The following is a 15,942-nucleotide window of genomic DNA, read 5'->3' on the forward strand; positions in this document are numbered from 1 at the left end:
CGGGCAGCTCTGCCCCACCGATCTCAGAACAGCACGCACTGACAATTAAAGGTAATGTACATACTCAAATGACTATAGGGATTACGGCAATAGGCGAATTTGCCAAAATGTCTAACTATCCCTTTAAGCTGGAAGGTGATTAGCTTAGTTTAGCTCAAAGACTGGAAGCACGGGGAAACAGCTAGCCGAGCACTGTTCAAAGTTTTGTTTTGTTTTTTTTGTTTTTAAATCTGCCTTTTAGCACCTCTGAAGTTTACAAATCAAAGTTCAGTGTGTAAGATGTAGGAGATCTAGTGGTATCTAGCACTGAGGATTGCAGAGTGCAACCAGCTGAAACTTCTCCTGGTTAGAACTCCTTCACTGTTCATTGTTCAGAGGTTCACAGGTTTTTACTGGGAGCTGAATTATCAACAGAGGAGTCTTCCTCTCCAATACAGTCGTCACAGATGGTATTCTAACCAGCAGTGTTAATTTTGACAGCTGTTTTAGATTTAGTCTTAGGGCTCTAGTTTCCCAGCGCGACGCAGGGTTGCGCAGGGTGGCGAACCCCGCGCAGAGCTAGTTGGGTTGCGCAGGGTGGCGAACCCCGCGCAGAGCTAGTTTTGGTAGACCGAGGTGCGCTGAGATGGGGGTGGCGGCGCAGCAGGGGGAGGTGTTGACAGATCCAGCTTGGCGCAGTGACAGTTTCATGCCAAAAGGCTTCGCCGAAGGTGCGCTAAAAGCTCGCCAGCTGAAACCACGTCTACTGTCAGCGCAGGCGGAGCGCAGCCGGTGTAGGGGAAGTTTGGCTGACCGGCGGACAGTGCGCACACGTCACCAAAACCTCACAGGCAGGTTTCCAGAATATCAGGCACATTAACGATGCAATAAATACCCAAAAAAACACTATTCAATGCAACTATCTGCAATCAGCACATAAATGTATCTCTATATCGACTGTCCCGTCACATCTGATGTCAGATCAAAGGGGATTGGCACCGTTTGGCACGTTTGGCACGCGTAATGGAAACCCAACCTGATTTGATTAACACAGCTGCAAACTAATGAGTTCACATCCCTCTCAGCCAACCACAAACAGCCACAGCATCAGATAGGGAGTATATATTCAGCATCTGTCATCTTAGAAAAGTCAAAAGAAAAGAAACAGAGTGAGACTGCGAGAGAGAAAGAGAGAGCGCGCGCGCACGAGAGAAACGCAACATTGATTTACAATTGTGGTGACCTCCTCCCAGGCTACCTTTGCATCATCAGCCCGTGGAGGTCTGCTCGCAGTTCCGTATATTCGGACACTGCGAGCTTGGACCTCCCGGACCAAAACATCAGTTTCCTCCTGGGAGAAGTTTGGCCGTCTGACGCTGCTGCTCTCTTCTGCCATGGCGAATTGAGTAAACTCTCATTACGCCTTCGTGCGGCGCATTTAAGGGCGAGGAGAGGGGCTCATTTGATTGGTGTGATGTGTGTAAAACCCCCTCCACGCCTTCTCTCCTCCCTCTTTCCGACTTGCGCTGGTAGGAGGGACGGAGGTGGGAAAGGGGAGTAGCTGCGCCAGCGCGCACGGTGTGCCAAACTGCAAAATCTGCCTGGCCACACCCAGTTGGCGAAGTGCATGTGCGCTGCGCCTCCGCCTCGCCCGGTCTGCGAAACTAGAGGCCTTAGTCTTGAGATGAAAATGCTTATTAGTTGGTTGACAAAAACTCAAAAGGTTTTAGTAGATGAAAATTCATGACATTTCAGTCGTTACTCTTATTCAATATGTTTTCTATATGTTTTTCTTATCTTTCAACTAATCTGTACAACACAGCTACACTCACTGACAACGGAGCCTCCTACCTGCCTGTCAAACAGAATCAATCCATAAACCTTCCCGAGTCTGGACTGAGTGGAGTCCCACGTGGACCAGCTATGACGTCCGGCGGCCAGTGGCTGCTTGCTCCGCTGCCATTCAGCAGCTAACAGGCAGAGCTGCTAACAGCCACCGCTGCTACTAACAAACTCCACAAATCTATTGAGCAGCTCTACCATCCACAGGGTGGTAGATCTATTTTCAGGATCTGTTTTTAGCTCATCATTGTCTCGTTTTTGTAAAAAAAAATGGTTGCTGACTACATTTTTTTGTTAGTTTTCGTCAACAAAATTAACACTGCTAACAAGAAATCTGATTCCCTGCGCGAGCATGATTGGGCCCAACCTGACTCACTAGGCTTGGGCCTAACACTCTCACACACAGATGGAACTGGTTTGTCTGTTCTGGACTACTGTAGTGGACATGACTATCTCACATTCAAAGACCCACTCCCTATGTAGATATAAATGGCTCATAAATTTTACTTTGATGATCATACACTAAAGAAAATATTCTATCATATTCCATTTCTGCCTCTACATCCTGAACACTAGACCTTGAACACACTGTATCTTGTATTCTTAATTTGTGCTCAACCAAAAATGTGAAGTCGGTGGTTTGACAGGGAGTTTTGTAACTATTTCAGGCAAATTGTGATATTTACATTTTTATTTGTGTACAGACAAATAGGCAGATTTTTCATCTTTGTACAGAACCGGTTGTTTCTCCCTGCTTTCAATCTTCCCATCTCTGTGCTCAACCTCCACAGCAATTTTCAATCTTCTCATCTCACTCTCTGCAAGAAAACAAATAAAAGATTCCCCCCACCCCACCCCCCCAAATTCTCAGCTGTATCTTAATAAATCCATGGAGCATGTCTTACGAAGCTTTGGTAGCGTTGATTTTTTCTCCTTCAGTTATTATTGTTGCATTACACATAATTTTCTGCTCAGGCTTTTTCACTGGGTTGTGGCAGTTGATACAGTTGTTGTTTGTTGCTGTAATGTTGATGATGTACCTTTTTTTGACCTCTGGAAATAAAAAAATATCAGGAAAGAAGCTTTATCTCAAGCATTAACTAGCATCTGTGAGGTAAAATATATGGCAGTATGTAACAGTTTGAGCCAGAGTCCACAGCATGCATTATGTTGTGTAAAAAATAGAAGTTTGGAGAGCTGCAGGAGAAACATTTTCACATTCATTCTTTGCTTGTCTGAAGAGAACTCACCCATTTCACTGCAGATCTTATCATTGTAACTATATCCATTACATATGGTGCCTGTATCCACACATCGAATCTGGCAAGAATCTAGTAACGAATAAACACAGTAAAAAAATAAAAATAAAAGCCAAGTGGGAGAAAGCTATACAATATTCAGAAAGTTAATGTAAAATAATGTCAGAGTATATCAAACTGTTGAAGAGAGATGACTGGAAAATAATAGTGAATAATTTCCTTCTAAACTGTTTTAAACTGTTTAATAGTATTATATCAGAGATGGACAGTAATTCAGTAAATGCATTTATAATACATATTTGATTGAGTATTTTGTAATTTGTATTTTGCACTCACCTTCTGTGAGTTTCGAGGGGAATTACCCCCAGGAAAAATTCTTAGAAACCTAAACGCTAAACTCACAAGTTAAGAGAATTTTTTATTTTACTTTACTTTTTATGACATATTATATTGTGAATTTTTAGGGTTTTTTAAAATATTTTTATCAATATGTGGGTGGGATTTTGGGGGTAAGTAACTATAATATACCTTATAATAAAGCCCTGTTTCCAGCGAGCAGTACGGTCTGGTACAGTTCAGTTCAGTACGCTTTTTCTCTGTTTCCACTGTGAAAAGTTGTGAATGGTACCAATGGGACCATTCCGTACTGTCCCCATTCTCGGTCCCCCCTCTGTTGGGGTACCTAGCACACAGATCTGGTACTAAAAGATGGAGCTGTGAACACTGCAGTCCGTTGATTGGTCAGTGGCGGACAGTCACTCTGCTCAGGGCTGTGATGACCCTGCAACACTAGTGACATCAGCCAATACTGTATGTAGTTTTTAGATGTGAAAAGGTCTAGACCCATGCAAATTAGTTCCGGAACGCACCAGGGCCTTTTCTGAAAAGATCTTGGTATGTGTTCCAGTACGTTCCGGCTCAAATTAAGCACTGGTTGCAGTGCTTCGGTACTGTAACAGTAAAAAATGAGTTTACCTGTCAGAGTGTGATGGAAGACACACGTTGAATCTGAATTATAAGAGAAATTCATATTAACACAAACTTATTATCAACTTTTATCTTTGTGACTTTAAGGTAGAACACACACACACACACACACACACACACACACACACACACACCTGTGCCGTTACATGATGTGGAGTTGCAGTGCTTCCCCTCCAGCACATGCAGGTGCAGTTTCTTGTTGATATGCCATTGTGAGATAAGCAGTAGATAAGAACCATCTTTTGCCATCATTTGAGGCCACGCCTGCTTGAAATTTTCTGTTAATTAAAAACAGAAATACCGTCAGTACCGTTTCTATTCTGCTGAAATGCCGATGTAAACGTGTAAACAAAAATCCAATATTCCGTGATAAGTCGGTGATACTCACGTTGTTCAGTTTGGTTTTTCCTTAGAAATACGATGCAACCCATTCCTGCTGAGAGGCAGAGAACGCAGTCTTTTCATGTCACGTAGTCATTTCATAATACATCTCTTGCATACTTTTACAGCAGTAATCCAAAACCAGAGTTACTCAAATGATTAAATTAAAAACTACCTACTTACTTGCTTTACTCTGACAACCAAACCCACCAGGGGGAGGAACAAACGGCGCCATAATATGCAACTGACGGCTAAAACAAAATGCCTATGGCAAGCTAAAAAACGTAGATTTCAGCATGTCAAAGGATTATTTAACACCCTGTGTCCACTGAGTGGCCAGTAGTGACATAGTTTGAAATGTACAACAATAATAATAGTATCGAATCACCAGGTAAGATCATATACTAAATAAATATATATCAATATACTGAAATGTAATAAAAATTATAGCTGCTGTGCAGCAATGGTCGGGGCCGGGCAATTTTAGGCAAAATTAGGCAATTCTGAGCAACACACACACTAAAACAAAGCATATCACAACATAGAAGTTACATTATATAATTATGGCACGCCCTTCAAATTGTGGATGAGTGGCTGAAGTGATCAGACTCATAATATACAAAGGAAAGAAAAAACTCAAGAACAAGAAAGTAAGAATAACATTAACTGCTAGCAATTATGAACAAACTGGCCTGATCTAGCTTAAAGCTAAACATTATCCATGGTGACAAAGATGAAAACATTTTTTAAAATGTAAAAGTAGCTATTGGATAGACTCTGCATATTGACTGATAGCTAAGCCAAATAAACAGGGAAAAGAGACAAGGGATAACAGGGAAAAGTGTTGATAAAGAGTATTTGTCTCTCCGCGAAACTGCCTGGATCATAATTATTTTAACCTTAGTAGTCTCTAATCCACATAGCATGATGCCTGAACATAGGACTTTCACATTAGAATGTCCGTTCTGCCTTAGCTGAGGCTTGAACTCACAACTTCTGAGACTGAGGTCCGTCTTCTATCTCACTGAGCTAATTGGCAAGTGACAGTTCATGTGTGGCTTCACAAATTGACTAAGCCAAGCATCAGGGTGCCAGACAGTAGCCATCCATGCCATGGAAAAGCAAATTTCAAAGTGAAAGTTCCAAAGCTGTAGCACATATGGTTGATTTGTTATGAATTTTCAAAGTTTTGAAATTTAGAGGCTTGCTGTAGCGCCACCATCAGGACTATTGTCTTGTGTTTCCAGTTGAGGACATCTGGCATGGGACTGGACCTTTATGAAAAGTTTGGGTAGATTTCTCATATGGAAATGTTGCACGAGCTGAGGCTTGAATTCACAATCTTCAACACCAAGAACCATCCTCTATCTCACTGAGCTAATTGGCAAACAGAAATGTCACATGTAGCTTCACAAATTGACTAAGCCAGTCACCTGTGTGCAAGACGGCAAGACAGCAGCTGTTAGTGTGTAAAGGCAGATTTCAAACGGCTGTCAAAAATTCAGTTATTAAGACAAAAATCCGAAAATACACAAATTGCATCTAGACAGCATGGAGATGTTGGTAATTTGTTTTTAACGATGATTTATTGGCTCCATAAGTGAAAAACTGATGTTTAAAAATGCCATTTTTACATTGACTCCAATTGTTCACATGAGAGCGAAATTCAAAATGCTGTAAAAAAAAAAAAATTCGGTTTTTGAGATAAAATTCTGATATTTTCCAAACATCATCTACCATGACTCCAAAATTTTGTCATTTTTTCATGAACATTGAAGATTTATTTAGCAAGAATTTGCAAGTATATGTTTACAATACCGTTAACAGTCAAACATTTTGATGCACTGTCGGCTCAATTTTCGATAAATCAAAAATCTGTGTGGATCGTTTGTGTAGGACAGTCTGAAGATGCTCTATAGCAAGTTTGGTGTCAATTGAGCAAAAATTGTGGGAGGAGATAGGTTTAATAAGTTTTAGTTTTTGAAAAAAACAGAGTGATGGATTCATAATTTTTAATAGGTTTAAATGTACAAAAGTTTCTTCAGTATTGGGGCTACATTTTGGTGAAAGTTGCAAATCTGTAGCACATATGGTTGATTTGTTGTGAATTTTCAACTTTCATTTTGAACTTTAGAGGCTTGCTGTAGCGCCACCATCAGGACTATTGGCCTGTTTTTGCAGCTGAGGCAATCTGGCACGGGACTGGACCTTTGTACAAAGTTTGGTGATTTTTCGCGCATGGGAAGTAGGATTTCCTCAGAAGAAGAAGAAGAAGAACATGCAGCTTAGGCTGCCCGGCCCCTAATAATGTGTTACAAGTAACAAAATAATGAAAACAGCAGATTTTTGATACCAATAAATGAATGACACTAAATCCTACCACTAAATTACATACATTATATACATAGGTTTGTTTGTTTGTGTGTGTGTGTGTGTGTGCGTGCGTGTGTGTGTGTGTGTGTGTGTGCGTGCAAGCTGCTCAAATAAATTGCCCTTCATGGGAATACTAAANGTGCGTGCGTGCGTGCAAGCTGCTCAAATAAATTGCCCTTCATGGGAATACTAAAGTCTGTATCTATAGATGTCATTTAATGGCCATAATTCAATTTAAATGAAAGCATCTAACTGGATTATTTTAATATTGGACATTAAGCTAACAGGTTCATTTCTACCACTCACAGACTATAGGCTACCCACCTTTCTTGGAGAAACACTGGCTCACACATTGACACCCTTTCTTTTGCCTCTCTCTCCTTTCTCTCTTTCCTTTTGTGAAAACCAGATTTTTTTTTTAGTACCAGGTAGCATGATGAGGACTATAGCGTTCTAGTGCAACTGCTGATTGCTATTAGGCACCATCACCATCAGTGTGCTAAGGCAGGACCAAACCATTTCATGCAGATGCAGGGGGGTGGTCAGTCAATATGGATGTTTACTTTTTGGTCAATGGGGATATTTAACTTTTACTGCCAAAAACAAGTAAAAACAAAGAGATCATTCATTTTATTACTATATTTGAAAAAAAAAAATTCTTAATGATGATGGTTTAATAATTTTATATTCATTTTTACCTATTTTTGGGGCCCCTGTCAGTCAGGGCCCTTGAAATCGTCCTAACTTTTCTCCCCTATATGGCTCCACTGATCAGGGCGCCAGAAATGGGCGAAGAAAAAAAAAATCAAAATGTTTATCTTCTACATCATCACACATCATCTATCATTTTGGCAAAAAAATAAATGGACATCTTATTTTCTGAAATTCCAAGAAGCTAAAATATTATATAAGTGGCCCTAAACAGTTTACTCGGATAACTGGTACTCTATGTTCAGGTGGTATATTTGAGTGGAATCATTGTCGCTTTCCCTCCCTGCATACAGGTTACCAATTAAATCCTGAAAAGATGCACCCTTCCTCGCACACTTAGCATGATGTTTTGCTCTCCAACAATAATCAACAACAACTGTATTTAAAAAGTTTGTCATAGTTTTGACTCACTCTGATTCCTGCCTCCGTTGAAGAAGCCTCTGAGGTCGTCAACAATAACAAGACTTGTCCTCTGCTGCTTCATACATTTCTTGAGTTTTTTATATTTTTGAGGGCATTTTTCAGCGTCTGAAATACCTTTAATCAAATCAGATAACAAATTAAACAAAAAGTACCATATTCTTCACACCTTCAGACCTTATATTAACCAAGGTAGATCTTAGGACTTTTTCAGGTCTCTGTTTTCATGCTAAAGGAGGATAATACAATGTGATACTGGCTACTAGATTTCAGCATTATGAGACTGTGTTTACTTACAAACAGAATAAATCCAAAGAAGGCTCACAAACAAAATCCAAGTCATCCAGCTCATGTTCATTTGATGGTATTAAGTCTTGTTGTGTGATCCATTCACTGCTACAGTAGATGAATAAGTATCATTTCAGTATCAAGTACTTTTTTTTTCTCCATATGAATTATCGGCCAAAAGGATTTTAATTCTTACCTTTCTCTGGCTGAAGTAAAGTCAAAGCACCGAACGTCAGCAGTAAACGGATGCAACTGAGCCTTTCTCTACATGGATATGTTGTCACCTGACTTTGCATGGCAGCCCGCTGCAAGCATTTTGTTTTGCAAATTCAGAGTTCCTGAAAAAACAAAATGTCATTTTCCTATGCAAAGCAACATCATGCCTCTGTGAATTCAAGGAATGAATTTGGTTGTGGCTTTGATGTACAGTAGCTTGTGTGCACATTTTTTGTGAGAAAGTTATATTAAATGTGTAAATACCAAATAACTCCCCATGAATACCTGATCATTTTTCAGACAAGACTGCCATAAGTGTAAGTGGTAAATGCCAAAGAGCAAAGTTTCAATGTAAAGAGTGAAGAAAGTTTACATCTAAATCATTAAGTTAAATATTTAAACACTGACTGGGCCACAAAAAGTAATTAATATAATCAGACTTAGAAAACGTGTAAGGAATGGGCTTGCATACAGTAATGGCCCCTTCCCATCTTCCTACTCCCCTACTTCCGGTGCCTGTGGCCAGACCAAACCCATCTCCGACCTCGGCCTTCATTTTGACCTCAACTCGGCCTGCACACCTGTAAAGTGTTGTAACTGCATCTTCCACAGCTGTCACGCTATCACATTGATAACAATCTCTCCTGAGAACGTATGGTTCCTGACTTTATCTTCAGCTGACTCATATTTGATGTTACCAAGATTGTGATGATTTAATAGATGAACTATACCTTCATATAATGTGCATAAAATTAAGATCGGGTTGTGAACCCTGCTTGGCGTTCAGACAGCTGAGAAAAAGTCAGATGACTGTTACAAACAATTGATTACACAGCTAATCATAGCTTGGTTATCTTGTATCTTATTTTGTCGCATTCACTCAAATATGCTTTGTGTGATTGGGACAGTGCTGAAAGGCTTTGATAAAAAATAGAAAACTATTGCATGTGCTCTTTATGCTCTACATTAGTGGTTCCCAGCCTCTTCGCGTGTGCAGAACAATAATCAACTATAGAAATATTAATGGACTAGCTGGATTTTGTTAGTTGTACCAGCCTGAATCAAAGGATGCGTTCATCAGACTGTTTGTGGGGCTATAGGGGACAGTTTTTAATGAATTTTAGACCTAAAGCCTCTTTTTACTTGTGGGAAATTTATTTAGTGAATTTTTGACTTTTTGTGAAATTTGGTGAGAGGGGATTAAGGGAGGATGCTGGAGGGAGAGGGTTGTTGTGACAGTGAGGAAAGGCGGCTTTATTTTGTATGAATTGTGGGCTGACTTCAGCAATAAAATTGAACAGAAATGTACATGGGGTCTTAATTCATAATGATGAACAGAAAAAGCTTTGCTTGGAAGTGAGCATCAACAGCTAATTTTCACTATCTTCATCTGACCATCTTGATGTTAAATTAGCTGTCACACTACACAAAGTCAGTGATAATAAGACAATAAGTACATGGTGCAATTTACAAATTATTATTATGAACTATGCTATAATTTACTTTTTACTTTTCAAATTTTGCCATTGTGGAACAAATAAAAAGATTTTTTAAGTGCTATTCACACAAGGCTCACTTTGAATGGAGCCAGGCTAGCCGTTTACTCCTGTTCCTAGCTAGCCTTTACGCTAAGCTAAGCTAACTGGCTGCGGGTGTAGGACAAACCCGAGTGTTTAACCATCTTACAGGTTATTGTTTTACATTCGCGATATTATGCTACTGTTTTGGTTCACTCTCATTTATTATTTGAGTGAAAAATCTCTAATAAACCAGCTGTATGTTTGCTACCTGCACCACACAGCATTCAGACAAAGCTAACGAAGTTGTAGCTAGTCCTAGCTGGTGAACAGTTAGCACCTACATAGCCACGAATTTGACCATTAATTAAACTACTAGTTAAATTTATTTAACCTCCATTATCCCCTGACCCTCTGATGGAGTAATAGCGACTTCTGCTTTTGTCCACAAGATGGCGGCATCGTGACTTTTGCATCCGCTGTGACACAAATTAAACAAAGAAGAACATGGCGGAAGAAGGTACAGCAAACAGTCACCCTGCAGAGAGCATGAAATAACGACATTGAGCTACAGTGAGTAAAAAGCACAAAAACACAAGACACATTTAGGGAATTTACTGACTGGCGACATTTACTTTTTATCGCGTATTGGAGCATTTGTGCCTGCATTCATGTTTTAATCCAGGACTTCGTTTTGTGTGTAACGTTAACGTTAATGTAAGAACAAGTTAACACGTCTAGGACAACTTGTTTTAAGTGGCAATGACACTGAAATCTCACTTATTCAAATAACACTGTTTCCATAATGTAAGGCCGACTCTAATCAACCAACATGACGATAAACAGCTCCCTCGGTTAACTCCAGACTACCATCTAAAATCTCACATTTTAGCGTTCCTCCGTTAATTTAAAACCAAGTGCGACACGGTGCATTCATTGCGAGGCATTTTACTAATAAGTAAGGTCCGCTTGTCAATTCGGCATAACATTACTGGTGTTTTTTTAATTAAATTGTAGCTTTGCAACCTACTTCTAGTGGTTAACCACCTGAGTATTTTATCTGCGGACGCTTGTCATAATGCCAAATGAACCAACTTCTGTGAGAGGTAAATAAGTGTAAAACTTCCAAAACTAAGTCTTTAAGTAAGCATATAGTATCCCGAATACCTCAGTGTAACCTGAGGGTTTGAAAAATGTCTTATTTGTGATGTTTGTGACGTGTGCAGTGACAAATAAATAAGGCAAACTTTAATTGGTCGTTTTTTTAACGGAGGCTGGCTGGACGGGATGCAAAGGAAACTGGAAAACTATTTCGCAACTGTATGAACTGACTGTCGATGCATTGTGTTTGTACTGTTACTAGGGATGGAGAGATGCCATTTAACTGAACATTCATGAAATATTTTTTGTGTTATCAGGTCTGCCTAACCTGTAGAGTTAGATGAAGAATAAATAAAACTCACATATGGCCTTACAAGACATTACTTACATTACCTACAGAGGCAAGAGAAAACATAAGGAAAGCAACTGTATATATGTGTCAGCCACATTATATCTGATGAACCTAAAATACACAACATTCTCATACACTGATGGTGAGCAAACAGAGCTGTGTTAAACGCCTGCTAAGTAAACTGTCCCCTCTCTTTTCTTATCTAGGATATGTCTGCAGGTTGTCTCAGGTGGGTGCTAAGCCACGCATTGAGAGCTGTATGTGGTGACAGCCGTGCCTGCTGGACACCAGCATCTAGATTTACCATATGCAGCGGAAGATCCAACATCATCACTTCCTCCTGGAGATGTTCTCCATTCTCTACTGCTGTAGATGACACAAAAGAGACTCCGCCACCAAAGAAAAAAAAGCAGGATCCCAGAGGTCATGCCACACTCAGCAACGTTGGCCACAGCATCCCACAGCGTGAGATACAGGTGATTAGTGAGACAGGCGAGAACCTGGGCATCATGCACCGTGCAAATGTTATCAGAATGATGGACACGCAGGGTCTCAAATTGGTGCTACTCAGTGGAAGCAAAGATCCTCCCGTCTACAAGCTGATGAGCGGCAAACAGATCCACGAAGAGAAGATGAAACTGCGGGAGAAGCAGAAAGCAAAACCAGGTATGTGGTGTCCTGGCAGGGACCCTAATCAGGCCATATATATTAATATAGCAGCTCTCAACCTGGGGGTCAGGATCTCTTTAAGGGGTCATAAGATGGTAAACAAGTTAGGAAAAGATGACAGATTATATTTCTCATATCTTTGATTTTCACATGTTAAATGACAGTGTTAAATCCAGCAATCTGAGAAGGTGAAAATCACTTTTGTGTGAAATGCTCACAGCTACTTTGCAGGTTAACTTTATTTTGTTTCAAAAGGTAACAGGCCAAAAAAGTTGTGATTTAAAGGTCCAGTGTCTAGTGTAGAATTAATGGGATATATTGGTAGAAATGGAACACAATATAATAGGTGTGATTTCCTGTGTGTTTAAGCACCAGAAAATAGGAATCGTTGAGTTTTCCCTACCTTTTAATTAGCTGTTTCTACAGTAGCCCAGAACGGACAAACCAAACATTGGCTCTAGATAAGGCCATTGGCGTTTTTTGTGTCAGCCACTGTAGTCAGCAGACCCCCTCCGATGAGCAGAATCAGAAAAACACTTATTTATTAATGTGAAACTGCTTCAGTCAGTGTTTTTACCGGTTGAAATCACCAGGTGTAAAAACCTCCTGAATGTCTTGATCGTTAAAAAGCACTAAAAACCACATTCATCCAGCTGTTGATAAATGTACACAGTTTGGGAGCTGATTAAATGATGTCCATCTGTAGTCTAGTCAAAATGTTTCATAAAGGAACAGTGTGTAAGATTTAGGGGGATTTAGTGGCATCTAGTGGTCAGGATTGCAAATTGCAACCATGTGAAATGCCTCAGTTGGTTATCCTTTAGTGTTCATTACTCAGGAGGTTTTCACCAGGAGCCAAATTATCTGCACAGGTCTCTTCCTCTCCAAAAAAATTTGACCAGTTGATTAAAACCAGTAAAGATACTGAATAAAGCAGTTTTATTATACAAATCAGTGTTTCTCTGATGCCATTAGGCTTGTCAGAGATGGGCCGTTACCCCAGCACTTGCTAAGGTGTTCTCACCATTTTTCTTTGATAACTTAAAGGAATAGTGCACCCAAAAATAAAAATTCAGCCATTATCTACTTACCCATATGCCGATGGAGGCTCAGGTGAAGTTTTAGAGTCCTCACATCACTTGCGGAGATCCCAGGGGAGAGGGGGTAGCAACACAACTCCACCTAATGCAGGCTTACGGCGCCCCAGATTCCAATCTAAAAACACATAATTGAAACCACTAAATATCTTCATACTGCTCGTCCATAGTGATCCAAGTGTCCTGAAGCCCCGACATAAAATGTTGTCTGGAAAAACGTCTCACGAGACCGTGAGACATGGGCACCGCGTTCATGTGTGTTCATGTGCTTTCGCTGGTCTCGCGCGCACACGTGAGCGCGGTGCACAGAGAGGCAGTTAGAGCTACAGGCTACAGTGAGGCTAAAAACAGAGTACAGACGTTTTTCCAGACAACTTTTTATGTCGGGGCTTCAGGACACTTGGATCACTACGGACGAGCAGTATGGAGATATGTTGTGGTTTCAATTATGTGTTTTTGGCGTTTGAATCTGGGGCGCCGTAAGCCTCCATTAGGTGGAGTTGTGCTGCTACCCCCTCTCCCCTTGGATCTCCGCAAGTGATGTGAGGACTCTAAAACTTCACCTGAGCCTCCATCGGCATATGGGTGAGTAGATAATGGCTGAATTTTCATTTTTGAGTGCACTATCCCTTTAAGATCCAGATGTTCAGGAGGTTTTCACCACGAGCTGAATTATCCACACAGGTCTCTTCTCCAAAACAAATGGACCTGCTGATTTAAACTGGTAAAAACACAGAAGAAAGCAGTTTCTCATAAAAATAAACAAAAATCAGTTTTTCCGATGCCCTTGCTACAGTTACTACAGTGAGCAACGTGAAAGCATGAATGGCCCTATCTAGAGCCAGTTTTTGTTTGGTCTGGGCTAGTTAAAAAACATGGCAGTGCAACATGGCAATCTGTGTGGACTGGGACCCACTCCCAGCGTACATGTAAAAGGTTCATTCTAAGTTAACAAAAACACAGCGTTTCTTATTTTCAAGTAAGAAAATATACCTATAACATTATATTTTTTTTCTGCCAATATATCCCCCTAAATCCTTCACACTGTTCCTTCAAAACAAGGCCCAGTAACTCTGTGAAGTAGGTTGTTACTTTGCATCAGGGCAGTTCCATCTCAGTAACATCAGCATTCAGCAGATCTAAAAATGGTCACACAGTATGTGAAACACAGCCGTAGCATATGTATTGTCTCCACAGCCCCTGTGCAGGTGAAAGAGGTCAGCTTTTCATCCGGCATCGCAGCTCATGACCTCTCCACCAAGCTAAAACAAGTGGAGAGTTGGCTGGAGAAGAAGAACCATGTTAGAATCACTCTGCGATCACGACGCTGGACACCTGCAGACAACCTGGTGAGAACAGAACAAACCCTTGCACGACACCATGTTCAGTCAACTCTCAACTCTTTCTGTCTTGTCATCTTCCCTTGATGTCATTTTCCCAAACAGCTCTGTTGACTTTTACCTTCACAGCTTATTCCCCCCAAAATGTCCTCACAAATATACACGGTAAATCTGAAACATCTGTGTGTGTGTTTTTTTTCCCCACAGGACCAAGCTCTGGAGCAGATTGTGCAACAATTGGAGGTGACAGTGGGGTTTGTCGCCACGCCAAAACTCATACAAGAGGGTCGGGCAGCCATGTGCATCATCCGACCACCTTCAGCAAAAGAACTGTTGAAAATGAAGAAAGAGGCTGCAGCTTTGCAGTCTGCTGACTCAAATCTGACAGCCACAGAGAGCAAAACATCTGATAGCGACACGGACACGACAGATGGGCCTATACAGCAGTGATCTGATGGAAATAAAACATTCTCAGAAAACGAATTGACGTCTGTGCATAAATGTCACAGTTTGGTGTAAAGTCCTTCAGCAGACTCTACTCAAAGTGTATTGTGTAGGTATTTAACAGAGCTTGATGCATCCAGCAGAAGGAGCTAACCATCAGTCCTCTAAACGATTCAAAGCTGGCACAGCTACACTGGTACCAAAATGTTTTGCATGTGCAGAGGGAAGTTTTCGTTTTAACACTGTATTCACTTTTAATACATCTGTACTCTGAAATATCAGCCAATAATCAGCTGAATAACTGGCTAGCTAGTTGCTTTTATTTTCACTGTCACAGGCCCTAGTTATGACTGAATTTTATTTGGTAAGTGCAGGTCACCATCCAAAGGTTTCATCCCTAAAAACACACACTTGGGGTGCACCATGTTACCTGTCATCTCTCCACTAAAAACAAAACACGAGGACATTTTACTGACTTGCATTTATTCCTCTGGAGCTTTACCTAACCGTAACTAGAACTGTCACATGCCTTACCCCAATCATTATCCTTATCTTATCCTTAAAATACAAATTGGTGGTAAAGGAAAAAAATAACAGTATCTTAGTGAGTTGTTGGGCCACCATGATCCTCCACAACAGTTTTAATGCTCCTTGTTACAGATTCTCCACATGTGGTGACCTCTAGTGGACTGAAGAGACCAAACCATTAAAGACAAAAATGTTTAATCATTTAGATTTGAGTCAGTCAGATTTTTCCCTTTTGCCATCTTGATCCAAAATTGAGGTTAGCTGGGCCTTAAAACTACACAGGGTGCCTACTGGTCCTAAAAAAAAAATCATAAAATGTCAAAGATGTAAAAAGTCATCAAATAGTATTAAATTTGAATTTCTGAGGTCTTAACTTCAATAAATATTTTATCTAATTTAATTTATCCATGTTTTAATTTCTTCTTGTGAAAATGAGTG

At 40.4% G+C, this 15,942-nt stretch overlaps 1 protein-coding gene across 1 annotated transcript; it reads left to right on the plus strand.

Moving 5' to 3' along the window:
- Nucleotides 1–10,422: 10,422 nt before the first annotated feature.
- On the plus strand, nt 10,423–15,904 carry mtif3 (mitochondrial translational initiation factor 3). Its single transcript, XM_050058418.1, has 4 exons — nt 10,423–10,546; nt 11,633–12,092; nt 14,390–14,541; nt 14,740–15,904. Exons 2-4 carry the CDS (start codon nt 11,636–11,638, stop codon nt 14,980–14,982), a joined length of 852 nt encoding a protein of 283 aa, XP_049914375.1. The 5' UTR covers nt 10,423–10,546; nt 11,633–11,635; the 3' UTR covers nt 14,983–15,904.
- The last annotated feature ends 38 nt before the right edge of the window (nt 15,905–15,942 follow it).

This window comes from Epinephelus moara, chromosome 12, assembly GCF_006386435.1.
Source record: "Epinephelus moara isolate mb chromosome 12, YSFRI_EMoa_1.0, whole genome shotgun sequence".
Classification (NCBI taxonomy): Eukaryota; Metazoa; Chordata; class Actinopteri; order Perciformes; family Serranidae; genus Epinephelus; species Epinephelus moara.